General features: G+C 35.2%; 1 protein-coding gene across 1 annotated transcript; it reads left to right on the top strand.

Moving 5' to 3' along the window:
- The first annotated feature begins 22159 nt into the window (after window positions 1-22159).
- On the top strand, window positions 22160-23231 carry LOC133838525 (V-type proton ATPase subunit e). Its single transcript, XM_062269652.1, has 2 exons — window positions 22160-22923; window positions 23003-23231. Exon 1 carries the CDS (start codon window positions 22234-22236, stop codon window positions 22501-22503), a length of 270 nt encoding a protein of 89 aa, XP_062125636.1. The 5' UTR covers window positions 22160-22233; the 3' UTR covers window positions 22504-22923; window positions 23003-23231.
- The last annotated feature ends 135 nt before the right edge of the window (window positions 23232-23366 follow it).

The following is a 23366-nucleotide window of genomic DNA, read 5'->3' as shown; positions in this document are numbered from 1 at the left end:
GTCTGTATCTGTTGTTGCGCTTGGCATCGCTATCTCCTGCTTCTGGGTATCACAACAAAAGCAAGAGAAGAAAATAAGAAAAAAAAACTGCCCCTGGGCTCGCCACTCGCCTGCTGCTCTCCCTTGTCTTCCATTCTCATTCGCAGCCATTTTATTGCTCCCTCGTTTTGTGTTGTTTTGTGCCTTGTCTTGTCTTGCCTTTCCTTGCCTTGCTTTACGTTTGTCCCGAATTCATTTTCTGCTTATTCGCTTATGCACTACGAATATCTCCTTTCACTCGCTCTCGCAGCAAGTCTCTAATCAGTTTGCTTGCGAAGTGCACATTAAATGCAGCTTTAAAATTAATTTCCTTCAAAGTCAATCTACAGATTACCATTTGCTATTATTACAATTAATATAATTAGCGCTTTACACAATTAATAGAATAATAAAAATCATTATAATTGCTAACAATTACACATATTACTTTCAAACATCACACCATTCGACAAGTCTTCGTTTGTTTCAGTTCTTTATGAACAACTTTTCTGATTCATAAGTACACATATATACATTCATATACATACATGTATGTATATATATCAGCACAAATTTGAATACGTGACTCGAATTCAAGTTCTTTAATAGGAAATATTTTAAAATATCGCACCAAGATAAGAGATATTCTCATCTTTCTACCTTTGAAATGATCTCAATACTTCTACGAGACACTATCAAGAGTAATTGCCAATTAGAACACTTTCACAAACATAAGCATAAAATTGATGAAGTAATGTTCACATTAATAGACAATAAATTTTTAAATATTTAGAAAGGTGAAGCTCTGTTGCATTTAAAAAGTCTTAATACCATTAATAATAATATTAGAAAAAGAGAGTTATTATATATATTAGCGATTTCGCAAACCTTCTGAAAAAATTTATATAAAATAAGGTAATAAGGTAAGGACCAAAAGAAAATGTGTTGAGTGAAGGTTTCTCAGTAATGCTACTTTTATTTCATAGAGGTTTATCTTCAATATTTACACATTTCATAGTCATTATATGGAGCAACAGAAGATGCTATTGTGTCTGTCGTTGCTGTGAGTACATAAATTATTAAATTCGGAAATAATGCATATCTACAAAAGAGAGCACAAAGTTCATTTAATTAAATGCAGAATAAAGAGAGCAAACAACGAACCATTTCAATGGAAATTCGTACTGATAACCTCACAGTTCAGACGCCATTCATAGCAAATTTTGGGGATGGATGAGTCTGGGTGTTGTTTGCCTTATAAATAACATGTATTCACAGCGGTATACACACCTTAGAAACGCACACATATAAAACACACGTGTGTCTGCGCTGATGGGCAACTTAATTCTCATAGCATGCTAATGCAGATTCTCTGGTCCGCCTTCCCCACATGAATTGTGTAGATGGTTTTTGTGTGTTGTTGCCAGAGCATTTTTGGGGGTTGCAAATTTAATGGATATTTCTCCCTTTTTACGAGCTTCCCTTCTGCTGGCGAGCGACACGACCCAACACGGAAGCCCAGGCAAGAACGGAAGCATCAGCCTCAGCTCAGAAGTCCCCAAAGGGAGGGAGAACGAGGGGGAGGCAGAAGCTTGCATTGCATTTGTGTGTTGGATATTTTACGAGCTTAATTCCTTTTTGCAAGTGGAGCCCGGGGGGATGAACGACGCCATTTGCAAAAGCAAAAGGCATGCTTATCCACCACATCCCGGCACTCTCTACACATTCGCATCAGCATCCGCATCCGCATATCGTCCGACATCAGAGACCCATTATAATTTTACAAAATCCGAAAGTTAATCATACGAAATGACTGCGCCCGAGCAGGGACGTCAGAGCTTCTTTGGATCGGGGATTTTTGGCCGGGCAAGGAAACTGCGCATTGCGGCTCATGTTTTCGAGCCATAAAACGTAGTCACAGCTGCTGCCAAACTCTGAGACAGGCTGCTGCCTCTTCAATGCTTGATAATTTCCATTAAATAAGCCAGCAGAATGCCGGACAATCAGATAACCAGAGAACTGAAGTTTAGCATAGAAACAATCGATGTCCAACTGCGAATCAGTTTACATTATTTCCATGCCAATTAAAAGCTTCCGGATGGTCAATCTCACTGGGTGGACTCCATGATGTCTGCGATATGCAACCATATCCACGACCCCGCTTTATGATTCAATTTATCTTTTTATCAATTTGCGCGCTCCCCGTGGTTGAGTGTCCGGCTATCCAACAGTCCGGTCATGCTTGCTCCGGCAGCCGCCCGCTATTCAATTTCCATTTAACGAGTACTTAATTTGAGCAAGTGTTTGCTTGGCTGTAAATATTTATGGCCATTGCCTGTCTGCCCTCTCATTCTCTCTCTCTCTGTGTCTCTCTGTCTCTCTCATGCTGTTGTCTGTCTTTTTCACTCGACGGTGGCCAGAGCTTCATAATTTTATTGTTTTATTGCTGTAATTATGCATTAATTTCATTGAGATAGTCGTAAATGGTGCGAGCCGAACAGATCGGTCGGCAACAGCCAGAGAGCCAGAAAGCCAGTTCGGCCAATTGGGCCCAATTGTAATTAGCCAAACGCCGTTTGTCCTGCCTAATTAGCAGACATAACAACGGCGTGTGGCAGTAATTGATCAAACGTTTGGGGCAATCAAAATTATTGTATTATTATATTATTATTGCCATCATTTCCACACTCTTGCAATGTGTTTGCCGATAAATTAAATTACATTCAACGAATTATTGCGCCCATAAAAAAAACTAAAACAACAGCGTGCAACATTGTTTACAACAAAATGATCGTTGGGCATCCAGAAATAATATTTTAAAGGGGTTAAAATGCTAATTTTGTCATAGCAATAAATAAATGTGTTCTGCCCAAAATAGCCATTGAAATATCTACTGAATAAGTCATCAAATAGCTGAGCATTTACTTATTTGAGTATAAACAAAAACAATAGAAAATTTTAATGAGTAGTGAATGTTCAAGCAGCAGCAAAACTATATTTAGCATCATTTATTTTTAGAACAATCATAATTTTAATTAAAATTGTAGTAGCAGTACTTTCAAAGATAAAATTTGAAACTATTTTAGCTTTGAAACTACAAAATATTGTATGAGCTATAAAAGTAGCCATAAATATATTGAACAAGCTGACGATTAAAATATAAAACAAATTTTCATCAACTAATAATGTATTCTTAGCAAAAGGGAATATAAATATGTAAAAAAAATATATATGTGTATGTATATATATTTACAAATATAAATCACATCAAAATATTCGTGTATTTCATATTAAACATTTTCTATTTTCTTTTATTTTTTAAAGAGTATTTGTTGTAGGCTAGCCATGAATATTCGGAGCGCTCATGGCCTCCAAATTTTAAATGTTAGAACGGCAAAACAATAATTTTTCAGTTAATTGGAAGAAAATGTTAATTATTTCTTATTTATTAATATTTTATATGTATGACATGTATATTATATGTATGTATATGAAGTTTTTAATAACATTTTCCGCGTTATTTTAAGAGTTTCTTTTTCAATCAGTGTTACATATTTAATATGAAACATGAGGAAAAAGACTAACAATTAAAAAATCTACAGTCGAGTGTGCTCGACTGTGAGATATTCGATACCCAATTTCAATAAAATTATATTCTACAAATATACCGAATTAATATACCAAAAAGTATGAAAATATACTATTGGGCGTATGGCAATCTAGTATATATAATATATACATATCTAGTACTAGATTGTCATATAAAGCATCTTAAATAACTTCTGCGTGGGCAAAAATTCATAAAACGCTTTTACTCTATGGGTAGCGGGTTAAAAAGAGATTCAAATTATTTATATTCTGAACTATAAACGATGTATAAATCTCCAATAAAGTCATCATTTTCATAATGTCGCAAATTAGAAATTCAAAATTAATCAAACGTGTAAAATAATTGTTATTTGTTATTGCTCATAATGTTAGCGCTTCTTTAAATACTTTTTAACTTAAAATCAAATTATTTTTAAAGTCCCTTAAATGTGTATTTCAGTTTCAGTCTGAGCACATAAAAAATGAAACTTGTTTTAAAAGATATCCAGTTTTAAGACAATATGTTATATTTGTACCTTTATTGATTTCTCGGAAATGAGTATTAACATAACACATTAAATGATATCCGCATAAATAAATCAGTATAGAGCCAATATTTGCTGCTTATTAAACTAACAAACTCTAGACGAATTTTTTACTTACAAAATTTGAGAATGAAAATGCGGCGGTCCCCACACAAAAATACTTTAACTTAGCAGTTTCCTGGCTAATGTTCATTAGACTATTCACACATAAACTGAATATTTAACTATGTATATCATGAATGTTAAATATCTTGCAAAATACACTTTACATCCAAAGTATTTAAATAAATATAGCTGACGATATTACAAAAAATAATTGATTAAATAACAATCCTAAAAAATTATATAATGTAAGTATTTCTCAAATTTAATTATTGTAGATATTTATATTAGAACATAAAATCTATTTTTATTTGAGTGTGTTACATACCTCTTTGCAGCGTTACTGCTAAAAATTTGCTAATGGGAATGTTTTAAATTGTTTCCTTAAAGTGGGACACCTGAATTTCGCCAACGGAATTTCTTCATTTTATTAAAGTATTCAATTGTGGATAATAATAACACACTTTTGGCACTGCACCTCAGTCATAAGTGTTGCACGTAATACACAATAAAAGTGTTGCACTGTTGGCGTGCCTCCTGGATATCTGGATATCTGTGGTTTGATTGGTTTTTAATGCTCGGTTTTTGGATTATGCGAACAATTAAATTATTGAATTGGTGGAATCGGTAAACTGCGATTGCTGCTGCTGATTATATCTGGGCTAAGATTGAGTTGAGATTCTATCGGTTTATGGCTGACACTCCGCGGTTTTAATTTCGACTTTATGCGGCGATGATGACGACGACAATGACGACTCGCGGGTACTAAAACTCCATTGTAAAGTGGTAAATACTCGGGCGGCGCACCGTAAAAAACGCCAAGCGCCAAAACCAGAACAACAACATTAAAGAGGTATAGACACATACACACACACACACACACACATACAGAGACGCGCACACTCACACATGCAGAGAACAGCGAGTGCATTGGTATGTGTAAGCCAAATTCGAAATCACCACTTTGCGAGTTGAAATCTCTTGGCTTTCGGTTCGTTCGCCTCTCGCTCTCGCTCAGTTCGCTTCTCGTTCGTGATTTCCTGTGCCAACGTCAACGACAACGACAGCAGAGTCTGTTCCCTGGTCCTCTTGCTCCCTCTCTGTCTCTCTCTCTCTCCCTCTCTCTCTCTTTCTCTTTCATTCTTTCTGTCAGCCCCTATTCATTGGAAGGCCCGCAGCGTTTGTCCATCGGACAAAACAAAAATGAATATTCGAATTCGTCTGAGGTTGCATTCACCATGAAGATAAGCGAACGCTTTGTGCGTGTACGTGCAACGACCCTACTCATCAATACCCCGCGTGACATCGTCTGACTCCACCGACCCCCCAAAAGTTTATCATTACTTAACTCTCAGAAATATGTACTTGAATTGAGTAGCTTAAATATAGGCAGCTATTCATAAATAGAGCGCGGCAAACATTCCTTTTTAGCTAAAATATATTATATGTACAACATCAAAAATATTCTAATAAATATATTGATTTATGTGCATATGAAATTATTGTAAAATGAATGAATAATTTAAAAATTGTTTTAAAATATTTAATTGTATGTATTGGTAACTATTGTAGAAATTATTTGATAATTATGGCAAAATATTTGAGAATGAAAAGATCCTCAACAGACTTGCAATATTTATGTTTAAGAAATTTCAGTAGCTTTACTATTAATTTCAATAGTAATATACATAGTTATATTTATTATATTTGATTTTTGCATACATATACAAAACTAATACGTAAATGATTTTAAAATTGTTCTAAAATACTTGAGAAGGGAAAAGTACTACACTAAGATAATTGATTAACAAATTTGTGTACACAATATTTAATATTCCGATGAATTTCTTGATTGGTTAATAAAGAATTTTGTTCATAATTTTAATGTATTTTAAATTTATGTATGTGATTTAATATTATCAATAATTTGGTTTTACATTATTGAATAATTTAATAATTGAAATTATAACAAAATTTAAAAAAGACAATAATAATTTTAAAATTTTATATGCCATCAATTTATGAACACTTTTGATTTGATAATTTACAAAAATGCTAGATTATTAAAAGAGCAATACTTGATGATTTAAAAACTTCAAGAAATACTTGCTTTTTTAACAAACAAGTTATTTAAAAAAAAAAAATAAATGACTAAGTATACCCAAAATATGCATAGATTTTACTTTTTTGTTATACGATTGTACATAATCAAGCTAAAGCTCCAACAATAAAATAATCTACCTTGTGTTTGTCCCTTCTAAATATTATTTAATTTAAAAAAAATCATAATCAATGATTCAACGCAAAAAATAGTTGTTCATTCATTAAAATAATAAAATGCTTATTCGTAATACATTTGGCTCTACTGAAGAAATAATTGCTTGTGTGTTTTTGTTGTTATAGTTAAACGTTTGCATTTGATTTGACTTGTCGGAATTGAATTACGAGCCAATAATTTACGATTCGATTCAGTGAGCTTGAAAATATTTTGCAATTTGGCGAAATTGTCGTTGCCAATTATTTTGCTGTTTTTCTCGGCGAGCAAACAAACCTCCTTCATTCCTTCCCACCCTTGAGACGCAGCCAAGTCGGCCATCTTGAACGGACATTTTCCCTCGGGTGGAGGTTAGAGGGGAAGGTTTCGTTGCTGCTACTGTTTCGTGTTTGGACTACCAAAACGTCGATTGCTAATCGCATGGCAAATGCGATACATTTAGGAAATTGTCCTACACATTTTCGCATTCCATTTTCATCGTGGCATTTTCATCGCCCAATGCGCCGTGCCGCGCCGCGTCGTCTTAGAAGCTGGCCAACATTTTACGACTTATAAATTATCGTTGTTTTTCTTTTAGTTGCGCCAGCCTGCCAAGCTGCCAAACTGCCAGTCAGGACACCCAGAAGGGTGTGGACTATAGAGGCCAGAGAGACTGGCCATTGCTGCTTGCTGCTTGCTGCTGATTGTGGCATAAATTTAGGACAGCCGCCCCATTAAGACAGTGACAGCCGCAATTTATGGCCTCTGCTGGCGCTGGCAGCAGCAGCAGCAGAAGCCGAAGCCGAATCAGCCACAAGGCTTGGTTCTCATTTTCTTCGCTTGCCATTTGTGTTTATTTATGTGCACACCCAGATACACACACTAACACACACACACACACACACAGATTGTGGTAACCACATGTGCTGTGCGGAGAACTCGCAACTCAACTGCCAAATTGGCTAAACCAACACGCAACACAAGGACATCTGCAAATAATGCTGAGTGCATTTGAAATCCCACAAAAACCTCCAACTCCGACTCCATCTTCATCTCCACCTTCCTCCACTCGTTGCTGCACATCATGGCTTAACGCTCCACTTGAAGCGCAACCGCAGCCCATTAAGCAGCTTTTGCCTTCGCCGCACTCCAAATGCAATTTCCTTGAACTTCTCGGTTCAAGTGACAGCATTTCATCCATGGCTTTTGTCTTTCACTATTCCTGACTGTATTCCACTTAACGGACTGATTCATTACTTCGTGGCACTAGGTAAGTGTGTCCCACAGCTTTGCATTTGGAACAGGAATTGCTACAAGTATTTACTTATTTGGTAACCCTTAGGCAAATTGGAAAACTAAACTAACAATTTAAGAGTTAAAAGCAGCCTCAAGGTTTAATATTAAAATCGTGAATTGACTCTGAGAAACTTACTAAAGTTCGAGTTAGTAGCTATAATTAATTAAAAATAATTCACAGTCAACTAAAAGGTTTTAATTTGAAATTGATGTATATAAATTTAAAAATATAATATTCTGATTCAATTGTAGATTTTAAGTACATAAAACGAAAATATCAAAAAAAATATCTTGTGCAAATTAAAAATCGAAATTTAGAAAACATAAAACAAAATTTAAAAGAATATTATATTACCAACTCTGTAAGTAAAATAAATACAAAAAATTCTATAAATCTGTTTTAGTTGATATTGATAAAATGTCGGAAAAAACTGGACAAATTTCAGACTGAAACTAAAATTATATTTTCAAATTTAAAGCATATTTTTGTCGCTCAAATGTAATTTAAAAATATATAAATTACCCAATTCGTTGATTCTCTTTACTGTATAAATTTGCAATCAGTATAACATGTGAATTCTAAATAAAGTCAAGAATTGTAAACGAATCCATTTGTGTGTTTTTTTTTTTTGTTTTGTCCTGTTCTCTAATGCAACAAATCATAAAATCTTGTATGCAAATGATATTTTTTTTGTGTTGTTGAAAGGAACCCATAAAATGCCAAAGATTTTATTATAATTTGTTTTTGGAGAGCATGGCACAGAAATTCTTCAACTGAAACTCAAAGTCAGGGCGATGGATGCATTTGACATCAGCTGTCTGCGCCCCATTTTAATGTTGCCGAAAAATGTAATTTCCGTCGACGACATTTTTGCCACAAGGGCCATTAAAATGATGCACAACTTCATCGGCTTCATCAGCGTAAAAATTGAGACCGGCAACAATGACGATGCCCAACGATGCGGAAGCGGCCAAGACGTGTCGCGACGGCCCAAAAGGAAGGAAGGAGCGCCCACAAATATTCGCTTCTTCTTTCAAAAAGTTGAGTATACGCCATGTGAATGCCAAAGATATTGATGTGAATATGATAAAGGTAAACAAATCAATAGCAGCTTAAAAGATGCTGAAACAGTTTTGGAAGCGCCGCAAACTTTTATTATTTTGTTTAATTGCCTATAACAATTTTTACTATTGAACGGCAGAAGTTGTCGACTCATTTATCGTCGCCGCAGTCAACGCGAACGAGCCAGTTGCTACTGCTCCCATTGGTTCTGGTGTTATATTCCATTCCATTCCTCATCAGCCAGTCAGCCAAATGGCAATTGACACCCCTCGACTGCGCCCTTTTATTACCCCTACTAGGCAAATGGGCCGCAAGCTTTCGTTTGGGTTTCGGTTGCAAGTTTTATTATGGTACCTGAATGAACCTTGAATGTAACCAAATTGTTGCCTCCTCGCTTGCCTGACTGTTCAGTGCTGACTATTCAGCCAGGGCAATTTATGATTGACAGTTCCTACTAATTGAGACATAAACTTCTACTTGATGACTGACTTCATAAAGACGCCATAAAGCGTTTAAATCAATGCCAAACAGCACGAGAACTTCGATTTACATAAACAGGTGGCACAGTAAGTGAATCAAATTACTTTATTAAACAGTATTTGCATATGAACTAGAATAACACTGAACTTGGGAACATGTTAGGTAAACAGAGAAAATATTATGTTAAATCTCCCACCAGCATATCATCGTGTTCTGTGGCTCCAAAATGGCCGCCATGACAGCACTTGAATTTGAGATTTGTTGTCAGTCTCTGAAGCTGGCTTCTCTGCAGAGCTCGCGTCTCGCGTTCAATTACAAACACATAAATTCCCATTTCCATTTGACACATGACATCCCATAAAACTTGTTAAAATGTACAGCAACAAAAGGCCAGCAACCTCTCGGTGGTCAGAGGCTGTCTTCTGCGTCCCGGGCTCTGCCTTTTTGGGATGGCGATTGCAACTGAGTCAGAGACTGGAACCTGGGACCTCAACCAAGAGAATACAATACATACAGAAAAAAAAACTGTATCCAAAATGGGTAAAATCTGCTTCACAATCTTGCCGCGTCGCACATAAAAGACGCGGGTTCCCTTTTTTTACGGACTCTGAATGATATCAGATTTCTTTTCATTTTTGTGTATCGTTTCGTTTTGGTTAGGTTTACTTTTGGTTTGGACTTGGGTTTGGTTTTGTTTTTTCTTCTCTGCTCTTCTCTTTTTTGGCTTTAGTTCGGCTCATTTAAGTCGAGATAAAAGAAAATGGCGTATGGCATCGTTTTATGGCGTCCACCCCGGGCTCATTATACAAATCCCATTGATCCGCCATTAAAATGTAGTCCGTAAATGGCCAAGGGGGAATGGGAATGGGGCAGCTTAGCAAACAAAAGAGAAGACCCAGCACGATATCTAGTCACTTTTTATGATCTCTGCCACCTTCGACTACTTCACTCGTTAGTTTGACTGAGCAACATGTGGAACTGCATTTGCATGTCGATATAAGTTACTCGCATGTAGTTCAACTCGCAGATGATGATTGTTAGAGCAGCAAACTTGGTCTAGCGCAAAGTGTTACTTTTATCATCGTCTATAAACTAGTAATTACTCATCATATAAAGCATTCGATTAACTAAATGCACTTAAGGCAAGTTAAGGAAATCAACTAAGACTTACGAAATAGTCATGCAAATGCAAATGTTTCCAAAAAATGAATAAAGATGTTCAAATATAAACTAAAAATATACACAATAGTGCGCTATGGTATTTTCTTAAGGAACTTCCAAGTCTATTATTAGCAGTTGCTTATTGGAGTACAAAAAGTAATGTACCAGTATAAAATTCTGAAAAAATACTCTGTAATTGTGTATATTAACATCTTACAATATAATTAAATGGGATACACTTATAAAGAAAAATGCTTTATTCTCAATAAATGCATTCATGATTATAAATTAAAATATTGTTAATATTATTATTCAAGCCTGAAACTTTAAAAGTAAGAATGAAACGCATATTGTTTCAACATGATACTCAACAAAAATATGATCTCAAATTTAATTATTTTTCAAATAACAAAAAAAAAGACGCTAATACTGTTAACCAATTCAGAAGCAGATTAAGACACTTCGAAGTTAAAGACGATTTTAAGGATGATAAAAACAATTGAAAGGCAGGCAAAAATTTTAGAAAAATTATAATTGTAATTGTAATTTAGTGTCTTACATTTTAAAAATGTGTAACTTTAAAATAAGATTTTAGTAATCTTAATTAATTTTAATTAAGCTCAAGCCCAAGCTAAATTTTTTCTATCTTTTAATGTTTATATTCGACCGTAATTTTAAAGAAAGAAATATATTACAAAATTCTTGTCAAGCTTTAAGTATTTTTCTCTGCTTTAACCTTTTATACTGCCTTTTACAAGTAAGCTTACCATACAACTTGCAGTCGAGCAGTCGATTGGACTGCTCGAAAATAAAAGGAATTTCTTTAATTTTCACAACAATTTAATTTAAAGAATGTTTTCTTCCCTGCTTCTGCTTCGTATCTGGCTGAGCTATTTAAAAACCTTTGACAAAGTAAGCAGGATGAGTGAACAGTCTCGAAATCCACTTTGTGACAGCAATCCGTATAAGCTTCCCAAACATTTGATGTCATAAAAACGAAATTGACATTTTCGGAAACTCCGTTGTTGGCAATAAATTCTCTTCTTTTCGTTGCCGTTGTTGTTGTTGTTGTTGTCGTTTTCGCATTCCCATTCACATTCGCATTCGCATTTTGTTTTCTGTCTTCGTTGTCTGTTGTTTTGTTTTATTTCTACGCATTTCATTGGCACTCGCGAACAAAAGACAGCTCCAACATTGTAAGAAACACACAATCTTAGACATTTTGCCCCGTCCTCGTCACTTCTTTTAGTTTGGAACAGTGGCCAAAACCTTCGCCTTAGCCTTTGTCCTTTTATGGATTCACGTAGACAGAGGACCGGTCCCCGCCAAACTGGCGATTTGGATTTACGACAACGATGACGCTCTAATTTCGCTTAGATTTCGCAATCGACAGAGCAGAAACTGGACACTTAAATGCCAAACACACGCGCCGTGCTTTTTATTACCGTCGGCATTTGTGAGAAGTGTCCTTTTTGGAATGCTTCTTCAACTTCAAACTCGCATTCGAATGCATTTAACAGCTGCTCGACGAAGTTGCATTTTTAATGATTAACCGATCTGCTGGACGCACATGTCGAGTTCAAGTCAAAAAACCGCACTGATTTGCATCCCAGGATCTCTTGGCGATTCAGCTCGCATCGAGCCTTGACCCATCCCGCAACGCTCTCGCTGACCTTGAACCGACGGCTCTTTTTATATTGCAATCTTTCAGAGGCCACACTCAACTCTTTTCACATACGCAAATGGGTTTAGAAATCGCCCCGCACACATAGCTCAAGGTCAGGTAACGCACCTGATGACGGCCGAGAATTGTTCTGCCATATCGAAATCCTTTCTGACGCAATGTTGCACGCACATACTTAATGCCTATCATCTGTCCAGATGAGAAACTCAATATGTGTGCCAAGGTCGCCGCCACTAAATGATATGTAGTCATCTATTTTTGAGATCAGCTAATAGTCCTCTCCACAGACGAGCAAAATGTTTAAAGACTTTTTCGAGTGTTCCCAAGAAATGTGTGAAATAATTTTTACGATTTTCCACATAAGATAGTTCTGAAGCGACTTTTTGGAAAGTATAAACTAAATACATACTTAACATAGTTTTAAGTAATATTTTTTTTTTTTAATTTTTCAAAAAAATCTTTATGTTCATTATATACAGAACGTTTTGGAAGTGTTAGAAATAAATCTAAACAATTGGCTTATGATAATCATCGAGATGCCTCAAGTCTAGGTAACGAAGAAATGTTTATTTTACAATTTCGGCTTTTATTAACCGATCGAAATAAAATTCACAGACACCACAATTGGTTTTATAATATATGATTATTGCAATGTTATTGTTATTTAATTTGTGATAAATTACGGACTGAAAATTTAGTATCATTAAATGGTCAAAACACGCACTACTGTAAATAAACAAAATACTATTTAGATTAACATAAACGTATTACACACATATTACAAATCAACAAACAAACAACACAAACAGAAAATTCGATTCCTTAAAATGAAGAGAATCATTATAAATAAATATATATGGATATTATTAAAATAATTATAAATTATCTCTTATTCCAAGATTTGAAAAGATACGTTCTATTTTACGGAATATATAAAACTATGAATTATATTTCTTTCAGTGTACGTACTTATTTATGATTTCTGGCGGCCATTACAGAAATAGGCTCCGCCTTCTTATACGAGCATTGCGTGTATAAGAGTGCTCTTATAAAATACTCGCTGCGCAAAATGCTCGCAACAGAAGAGCGCGCTTGAGATAACAGTTTTACTCCTCATGTAACCAAAAATTGCTCCACACTTAACGAAGTCGTTCACATTTAAAAGAACAAAATTCATTACGGGAGCTCCTTCGTCGTTTGACGAATGCAGAACAGCGTTAAGGAAGCCACGCTTTCTAGGTATTAAAAGCGACATCTAGTGTTCATTAGCACCGAGCAATGTTAAATGGGCTAGTTTCTGTTTAACAGAAGCCAATGCTGATTTAAAGTATCGTAAAAAAATACTATTTATTCATTTTTGCACTACAACAATGTTGCGTGACTATGCGTTTTATAAATCCACACTAAAACTAATAATAATTAAAACATATTAATTTTTTTGCAGATTAAAGAGATTAAATAAATACCGGCGTTTCGAAATATGTTCAATAGATAGAATCTTCGATGAATATGAAATGTTTTATTTTAACCAGATCAGTATAAAGATTACACTTGAAAGTCAAAATAAAGTGTTTATACATCGCCCAAACAGCTTTAAATGACGCGCGTTCTTACACGCATTTTAAAATATACCAAAATGCTAAATGAAGTGTAACCAGTCACACATTTATTTGGGTATATTTTTAAGACAGTCACACTCTCTCAAAGGTGTTAAATAACTGCTTATTAAATAAGTATTTTATTATCAAATAATAAGAATTCTTAATAGTAGATTTGTAAAATGTTATCGAAAAAAACTTCTATGACTGCCAATTAATTTCGATGTTTCTTTGGTCTTCGACACATATAGACTTAAACTGTCTGGCAACCCTGCGGCGCCATTGCAGTGCTCACAAGTCACGCCCACAAACACTCATCCGGTCTGGCTTGCGTATGCACTTATCTGTGAGCGACAACAATGTAACGGCGAATGTATTTCGCTTACTATGAATGGTGGATGGAGACACTGTTTTAATAGCATATATGTGAATGTGTGCGTGTAACTGAATAAATGGGCATGAGTATAAGGGTTGCCAGCTCATGGTTCCATTTTGCAGAACCGGATTAGGCAACAGCAGCCCTTAAGTGCCGCCATTGCCATTATCTGTATCAGTGTGTGCGTATGCGTGTGTTTGTGTTGTGTATGATTACGGCCGTGCGTGATCTCTTAAATTGTTTCCCTCTGAATGATGCCGTGGGAACATTTAAAATGCACAACACACCCGCGACTTTATCGCTGGCCATAAAGCATAAAGTAGAAATGGAGACAGGAAATGTTGTTTTTCCCCTTTGCTGGGGAAGAGCAGAAGGATTGCTTGGGATTGGATCACGCACGTCCAAATAGTGCCATCGACTTAAAAAGCGATAAACCACTGCAACAGATAACATTGTCTTTTTAATGGAACTATTTAACTTCCGCATATGGAGCAGATGAGCTTGTGGCCTTCAACTATGGTTTTTTTAAATCTTAAATCTTTCGCAATGTTTCTGTTTAAAAATCCTAATTTGTTGTTTAACGGATGATATTGTAAATGGGAAAAGTGGAAAAAATCATTACTACGTGATTTAATCAACTGTAGTAAATAAATAAATCGAAAATTTTATTTGCATATTCGGATGTTCTCTAGCATTAAATTTGTTAATTATTTGTAATCCAGTAAAGATGCTTAAATCAACTGAACATAACTTATTATCAGCTCGTTAATAAAGTTTCAAATCTAACGATGTAGATAAACATTTTAAAATCATTACAAATATTTAATTTGTTTAAGTGTACATAGAAATTCGATGTATTCAAATAAACAATTGTACATATAGATGATTTTACTTATACAGAGTTAATTAATTTATATGGAGCAATCAACATATTATTGGCGTTATCAAGTTATAATATAATAATAATCATAATTTCATGTACATAGTATTAAATTCTGCATTCATTATAATCAAACGAAATGCCGCAGCATTTAATATATTTAAATATTTGACCTCAATTATTTTCAGAGTTTGCCAAAAATTAAAATTCTCCAACTTTAATTTGTTTCAATCTTCTTAAGGTATAAACAATAACAATAAATTGTGCATATTGACTCTTCGAGAATCCTAGATGCAAAAATCTAAATTTAAATGACATTCTGTAACTCCTTGAATTTATTTTATTTTTATACCTGCTACCCATAAGGTAAGGTATTATATATTCTGTCTATCCGCATGAACTGATCTCAAAGACTTTACAAGATAAAGCCCCTAGTGTCCCCGTAAATCTAAAAGAATTAAATAGCAAACTTAATTTTAAAGCTGGATGTGTAGTACATACAATAATAATTGCAGATTTTATAATTCCTGAAAATTTTGTTGCGATCGCATAACTTGTAGTGTACTTATTTATGAAATATTTTTGTATGGTCGAAAAGACCTATCTGACAATCTGTTATATTTTTGTTGTATATCGTGTATTTTGAATGTAGTACTACATCGATATGACAAATATAGCCTGCGGTTTATTGCAGTATTTTTTCGGTAAATTAGTTCAGTATATTTGTAGAAACTGATTTCAATAAAAATGAGTAGCAGATATGTCTCAGTGAAGCCCACTTATCTGTAGCTATAGTACTAGTTAAATAAATTCACAAAATTGCAAGCTTCTGGAAAATTGAAAATATATTCCAATTTCATCAGTTAAGACTTTTAGATTACAGATTAATAGATTATTCTTCACAGATATTTTTATATATAGCCACTTAAGTTGAATTGAAAGAATTTACGAAGTTCTCTTTTGTATAACGCAGAAAATAATTTAATAGTATAATCAAATGCGACAAAGTCAACTATAATTATTTATCAAATACTTATAATTGCCGTTTTTTGATGTTTTTGGTACTTTAAGTACTCAATTAGACGCATTAAAACTAAGGCGCTTCAGATAGAAATTCATGGAATATCTTCTGTTACAGATAAGTAATAAGTAGATCGCTTAATTTGCAAGGCATAACTTACCAGTTAAGAATATTAATAATGTGGACAATCCGATTGGCATTTGAAGAAACAGGCAGTACTTAACAGCATAGCATATTTATTTATTTTTGTTTTTTAAAGTCACTTGCCGTCGGCAATATTGAATTGGTTACAGGTTGAACGTAATGGCAGTAGCCAGTTAGTTGGTAATTCGCTATTCGCCACTAACCAATTGGCCATAAACAAATGCTACAGAAATCGAGGCGTTAAATGTCAACGCGATAACTGCTAGCGTGGCCATCGATATTCACAACACTCGAATGCGTATTCGTATTTGTATTCGTGTTAGTGTTTGCATTCGTTTAAGTATTCGTTTATTATGATGGTTATAATTTAAAGCGGCTTCCGAGTTGCGTTGAGAAAGGGCTTGAAAACTGGCGCTAAATATTTATGAGAGTTGAACGTTAAACTTGTCTTTATTTTATTGATTTTATTTCGCTTTTGCTTTGGCGTTGTTGTCGCTTTTATTGTTATTATAATTGATGTTATTGTTACTGCTATATTGGTTTATTATTTTAACACTTTCAAGCAAGAGCACTCCGTCGGCATCGGCCAATTCCAGTTGGACTTGCAATTGGACTTGGAGCTAAGCGCTGTGCGGAACGGAACGGAACGTCATCGGAAAACGCTCAAACAGTGAATGCGATGTGCGAGTTTTCTGCTGGGTGTGAATAGCTGTTAGATTCCAGGAATCGAATCACATCCACACCACCAACAAAGCGCAACCAAACGACGCCGACGCCGACAACTGCGACGACAACGACGACGACTCCAATGTCGACGACAACGCCAACGCCAACGCCAGCAAAGACGGCAAGAGTCAGAGTCACAGTTAGAGCAAAAGTGATACCAATAGCATTACCACATTGCCACAAACCAATACCAATAAGTAACAGCAACAAAGCGACCGTAACGAACCGACTAGCCGACAGTTGGCAGTTGCTATTCGAGAGCAGAGAGCGTATATTGGCAAGGGACCAAGCCCAGGCAGAGCAGCAAGAGTCAAAGCCAAAGACGAAGCTAGAGCTCGACCAGACATTGCACACGGGCTCGTAAATACCAGATAAACAAATAAATAAATAAATGGGTAGGGGACAAGCGGGCACACAGCCTAGATATATGGCCGGGACTCTATACATATATCTTTTGCATGCCCGCCAACTTGTTTACCCTCACACCCACACACACGCACACACACAGACACAGAACCTCTGAAAGGCATCCGACAAAGTCGATATCGCCGTTGAGTTCGATGTATTGAATATTTTGGGGGTTGCTCACTCGCTCCAGATACATTAATTTATTCGCCCACGCGACGTCGCAAATATCAACCACCGACTATATATACTATATCTTATTTCTTTGTCTCGCTTCAACTCCCTTGCCCTTTCTATCGCTGGTGGTTGCGTCAAAAATCAATTCGCAATTTGCCTTTCATTGTGCGCAAACTCAGACTTCGTATCCTTATACACACATCCCTATATTCCTTGCCATTTACGCTGTGCAAATTGTATCCAGCTGGAGGTCAGCAGCTTTGAAAATGAAAGTTGTAGTTGGGCTATGAAATTTTAGATTTGAATGCAACTCAACACACTATTTTTAACTTCAATTTGATTATAACCATGAGAAATGAAAGACATGAAATTTGCAACATTTGAACCTTTGAAAGGAACAGTGAAGCAACTTGCCATCTTTGGTCTAGTGAATAGAAAGAAATATTTCATACAAATTAGTTATATCAATATAATTTTCATGATATTTCTTTCCAACTTGCACATCGTTTGTATAGTTAAAAGTAAGTAAATAATAACGCAACTTTATTGAATAAATTTTCGTTCATTACCAAGTCTTATGTACATCGCATCTGAAAATAATTGATATAATTACTATGATCTTCGATTTAATTTTCATGGAGTATCGAAATTTTAAAACTAATGTTATCCTTTTTTTATTACAATTCAAATTTATATTGAAGACAATATAATAAAATATTGTTAATGGGGATCGATGTGATTAAAAGCAAAACAGCTCGTCATTATTCTTAAAATATCATATGTATACCAAAATAGTAAACCGCAAAATTCTAAAAATATGCCAAATTATATATTTGGTGTATAGTACTCAAAATATGCCATATCCTATTAAGTGGGCGAATTTTCCCATACAAAAGTATTTCTTTAATTACTTCGACAATTTTTGTCTGATGGCAAACTAAATTTCAAACATCTTAAACACTAGTATTGTTATTATTGTTTGTACCAAAAATGGCATTTGCTTCAAGATAACGTTTGTTATTCGATTTTTGTTTCTATTTCGTATAGTCCCTGAGATCTAACATAGGTGTTCAGACGTACATAAGGACATGTCTAATTATGAATCTATGTATAAGCTTTATATGGTCGGAGAAGCCTCCGCCAAGTTATAATACCCTTCTAACCTATGGGTAGATAGATAAAAAGATTAAACAAACGAAATTATAACTCATATAATAAAAACATGTAAGGAAGCTACAACTGAAGACTATACTTGGTAAATCGATATACTATCACGTTCAAAATATACCATAGAATAAGCAAAATACCAGACTGTCAACAAAAAAAAATAAATAAAATAGCTTCTACTATTCTACTTTTTTCTAATCGCAAACAATTCCGAAATAATAAAGACTATAGTTATGATTATATATACCAAAAATTGTAGCTCTAGCTTCAAAATCACTCTTACTATATGATTTTTTCGATTTGCGGGGAAGAAAGTCGGCGTGGCAAAAATATAAAACAAACATGAACTGCGTGCAAAAGTGCAAGTGCCGTCCAGAATAAAATAATAACTCTGTCTCTTATAGACTGTGTGATCCAGTGTTTCATACAAACAGTCGGATATAAGGCTACATCGTCTCGGCTGTTGACGCTGATCAAAAAATATATATTTAATGGAATCGGCCATGACTTCTTCTGTCTGTTACATACATTTGCTAAAGGCACAAAGTTAGAATGCCTTCTACCCTTTATCTTAATTTTAATGTAAATGTTTGTATTAAACTTAATCTATTAAATCAATAAAAAAATCATTAAGAAAAATGTTATCTCTTGTGCTTGCCTCAATTTGAAGTTTAAGCAACGAAAGCTGTTTAAAACTCTAACACATAAATAGGCCATTGGTGATAGAAGCAAATTGTTAACTAGTTCTTCGACTGCCACGCTTTGGGATGCATCAATGAGCATGACCTGCCATGTACCAACAAAGGCCGGGTGCCAGTCGAGTTGATGTTTGCATCCAACATCAAGCAAGTGCTCCGCTGCAGCCTCAGTCTGTGTAGTCTGTGCCTTACATACCCGATCAGCATCTGGTTGGAGTTGTTGCGAGGGCGCCAATGACAAAGCCAAAACGACGACTGGACCGCTGTTTACCCGCGATATCTGTGGCAAGCACTGTGTTGTTGTAACTGAAGTTGTTGCCGCGCCGAGAACTTCCTTGAATGGTGTTAAAAAACGCTAATTGACGGAACAAACAACGCGTGCTGGCTCAAAGTCTTACCACTAAACTGAATTTTTGAGGATTAGAGAGTGTTTGTCAGAACAACTGCGACTTTCATTAATGTATAATCTGAAAAATAATAGAAACTATCATTAAATCCTCTGTATATATATAATTGTTTTTATTTTCATAAATTATCTTATGTCGAAGTATTATTGTCAAATATTTGATTTAATAGTGTTTTTTTTTTGTCAATTCTATCTTTCCGTCGGTTTGCACATCTTGACCTTTCTGTAAATTTTTGTTAAAAATATTCTTAAAAAGTAGAAATTTTATACTGATATGTTATAGCACCTAAAATATATTCAATTAATATTTTTAGGTAGGATAAATATACCATTGCCTTCAAGAGGCATTGAAATTAAGTTTAGAGTATATAATAAGTTTGTGGTCTCTAAAGTACTGACAAACAGGAAGACGCTCAGTCAAAGTCAATATCAGCTTATCAACTATATAGTACATTCATCGGATATACGTACATTGTTTTATGAAAGGTGACTTTCCATTAGCCACTCCTTTAAATTGTATAGAACATTATGTTTTAAATAAGCTTACGAATTTTCAATTGTTTGTATGTATGTATAGTACCGAACAAAATTTATTATTGTTATATTTTCTACAAATATATATTATACGTATGAGTATTTGGAGTAAAATTTAATTTAATAATTTTAGAAATATAGTATTTAAAGAAGAAACTATTTTCTTAAAAATCCTTAAATCGTTTAATCCTTTAAGTAAAAATTAATTTAATAAGCTAAAATATATTTTGATTAAAATACTTATTGCAAACAGGAAAATTTCAACAAGACCTATTGAAAGTTGGTTACATAATTCATTTGAGCTGTGAGAATGGAAATACAGTTAACTAAGCAATGATAATATTTTCAGAATCGTCTACAGTATTAATATAAGTTTCAACCACATTAGATTTTAAATAATGTATTCATAATTTTGTTTAAAATATTATTTATAATCATTTATAATCATAATATGAATTTAGATGACTTTAAACAATGGATTAAATGTGATACAACTTCAATCTACAGTTGATAGGACAACTGCCTTTTTCTCTCATTTATGATACTAAAACCAAAATTGGAATCCTTTGAAACATCCGCCAGTTGACTTCTTCAGACAACTTCCTGCGGAGGCAAAGAAACGTCGTATTTGGCCAAATGTCAGTCACGCACCGTCTGCAGGTTACCACAAATCAATCAGTCGCTGACAGACAAATATTTTGACTCTACGATGCCAAACAAATGTGGAAATACGCCAGTGACTTGGGTACCAAGCTGTCGAGTTGCCCTAGAATCGGGAGCGTTGTCTTTGTCTTTTCTTGCCGCCGACAACGACAACAATAGCGAGAGCAAACGTCAAACGGCAACATTTTTTGAAGCCGAAATCACACTTTACGCCTGATTTGCATTTGCTTGCGAGACCAACGAACATGTTCAATACTCGCATTCGTAGTCAGTATTCGACGCTCGAGCATGAGAACTGTGATTTATGGCCATGCTATATCGATCCCACACCCAAGAGGTGCCACAACATAGTACTCATAAATAGAGTAACTAGAACTACAGTCAGCTCCAAGGAAACAGATCGAGCTACTGCATGCCAGGATTTTTCATGACTTTCCGTTGAGAACAGATCCAAAATGGCATTCAAAATGGCCGCGGCAAGCACTCGACCAACGCGTAATGGCTAATGCCATTGCCTTTGCCTTTTGCCTGGGGGTGGAAAGTCGGAGAATGGGAGGAAGGACTGTGGACTGAGGCGTTTTAGCGGCACCGGCCGTCTTGATACTTATGGCGAGAAAATGGAAAATTCGATGTTGCCATAAACATTTATTGCTACTTTGGAAAAACTCGATTACAGCCGACTCTTCTCCTTCTCCGACCCCAATGCCAAATGCGCAGCCGCCATTTTACGACCCGCGCCTGGGCACTTATGGCATCATCATCAGGGGACTCCAGCCACCACATGGCACGGGTCCTGGTCCTTGTCCTGCTCTAGATCCCGTAGAGCAGGAAACGGATTTTTTGCGCTTAGTCAGGATGCGAAAGCAGGGTGATAGCAATTCCCTTCCCCTCCTCATCCCCAGCACTCGCGTATTGGCAGCAGTTTTATTGATGCCTGGCACTCGGCAAAATGTATACAATTTCCATTTTTATAACCTTTGCGCTCCAGTGCGCTTCGTGCGTCTGCAGCCTCCGCTGGCTGCAATAAAATGAGCAAATGTTCGCGCAATCATAAAACTTTATGAGCTCAAGCACCCCCCAAAAAAATATATATGTTTAAGAACAAAAACCAAAAAAAAAAGCAATGAGTTTGTTGTCCAGTAAAGTTTGATTTTGGATTTCTATAATAATATTTTCTTGAACATGGCGTACTCTGTCAAACTTTCAATTGAAGCGGTGATCCAAACTAAATTCGCTTTCAAAGGAAAATGAAAACCCTGATAACATTTTTAGTGCTCACCGCATTCTGGATCATTGTCGCTTTAGTTGGTTGCTTGGTTGCAAAACGTTTCAAGGAGCGAGGTGTCATCAAATGTTGTGTTATTCTTACTGCCGTCTGCTGCTGGCTCCTCTGGGTATCCACGTTCCTTATGCAGTTGAATCCGCTCATTGGACCACGGGTTGATCAAATAGTCATTTTCGGAATGATGTCTTACTGGGAGAATTCTTATGTGATAAATGGCGACGAAGATAAGTAACTCCATGGACCGAAAACGTCGCCATTATTCTCCATCGCTGAGATCTATTTAAAATGGAATACAATGCTGTGTTGAAATAATTTTAGCTCTACTTGACTTTGACATATTGTTCAATTGTCTATATGGTCTCTATACGTTTAAAATCTCAAGTAAAAATTAAAATATAATATAGGAAATGTGGAATATAAAGGCTTCAGATAATTATGGCATGGTTTCTAGTCTCCGACGGAAGAACCCGAGTGAAATATAAATACTTCCTGCTAATTGCAACTTGTCACAATAGTACTCCGCACTGGCTCTGGCTAATAAACAATAGAGATAACTTTTATTCCTAAGCAGTATATTAACGAATAATGTTTATCGGAAGAACAGCGTGAGAAATACATTAACCTGTTCGTTAAATGTCCATTACTAATGAATGTAAATACATGGTTAATTGTACGGTTTTATTTTATACACTATTCTATCATTGCTAAACATTAAATTAAATTTATTGCAGATAACTTTTCTGACTATGGCAATTGTTTTTCACACTCACTCGAATCACTGGTGGAAAGCTGGCGCCACCTATGTGCCATTGTACGAACATACATATATTTATGCCGAGCGGGGACACCAACCGAACTTGCAATCTATTTTTGTCACTAGCTGTCTGCTATGAAACTGGTTATTTTCTATGGTGCGACAATCGTAGATAGGAAAGATAAATACTATGTTATTCACAGTTTTATTAAAACGAATAAATTTATAAAATAAAGATTTTTTTAAATTTCTTTGAAATTTTATTTATACATAAACATATTGACTTTTGCTGTGAAAATTCGTTTTTTTTTTTAAATTACAGTAATATTTTCGTAATATTA

The sequence above is a fragment of the Drosophila sulfurigaster genome, chromosome 2R (genome assembly GCF_023558435.1).
Source record: "Drosophila sulfurigaster albostrigata strain 15112-1811.04 chromosome 2R, ASM2355843v2, whole genome shotgun sequence".
Taxonomy (NCBI): domain Eukaryota; kingdom Metazoa; phylum Arthropoda; class Insecta; order Diptera; family Drosophilidae; genus Drosophila; species Drosophila sulfurigaster.
This window is presented reverse-complemented; position numbering and strand designations above follow the sequence as displayed.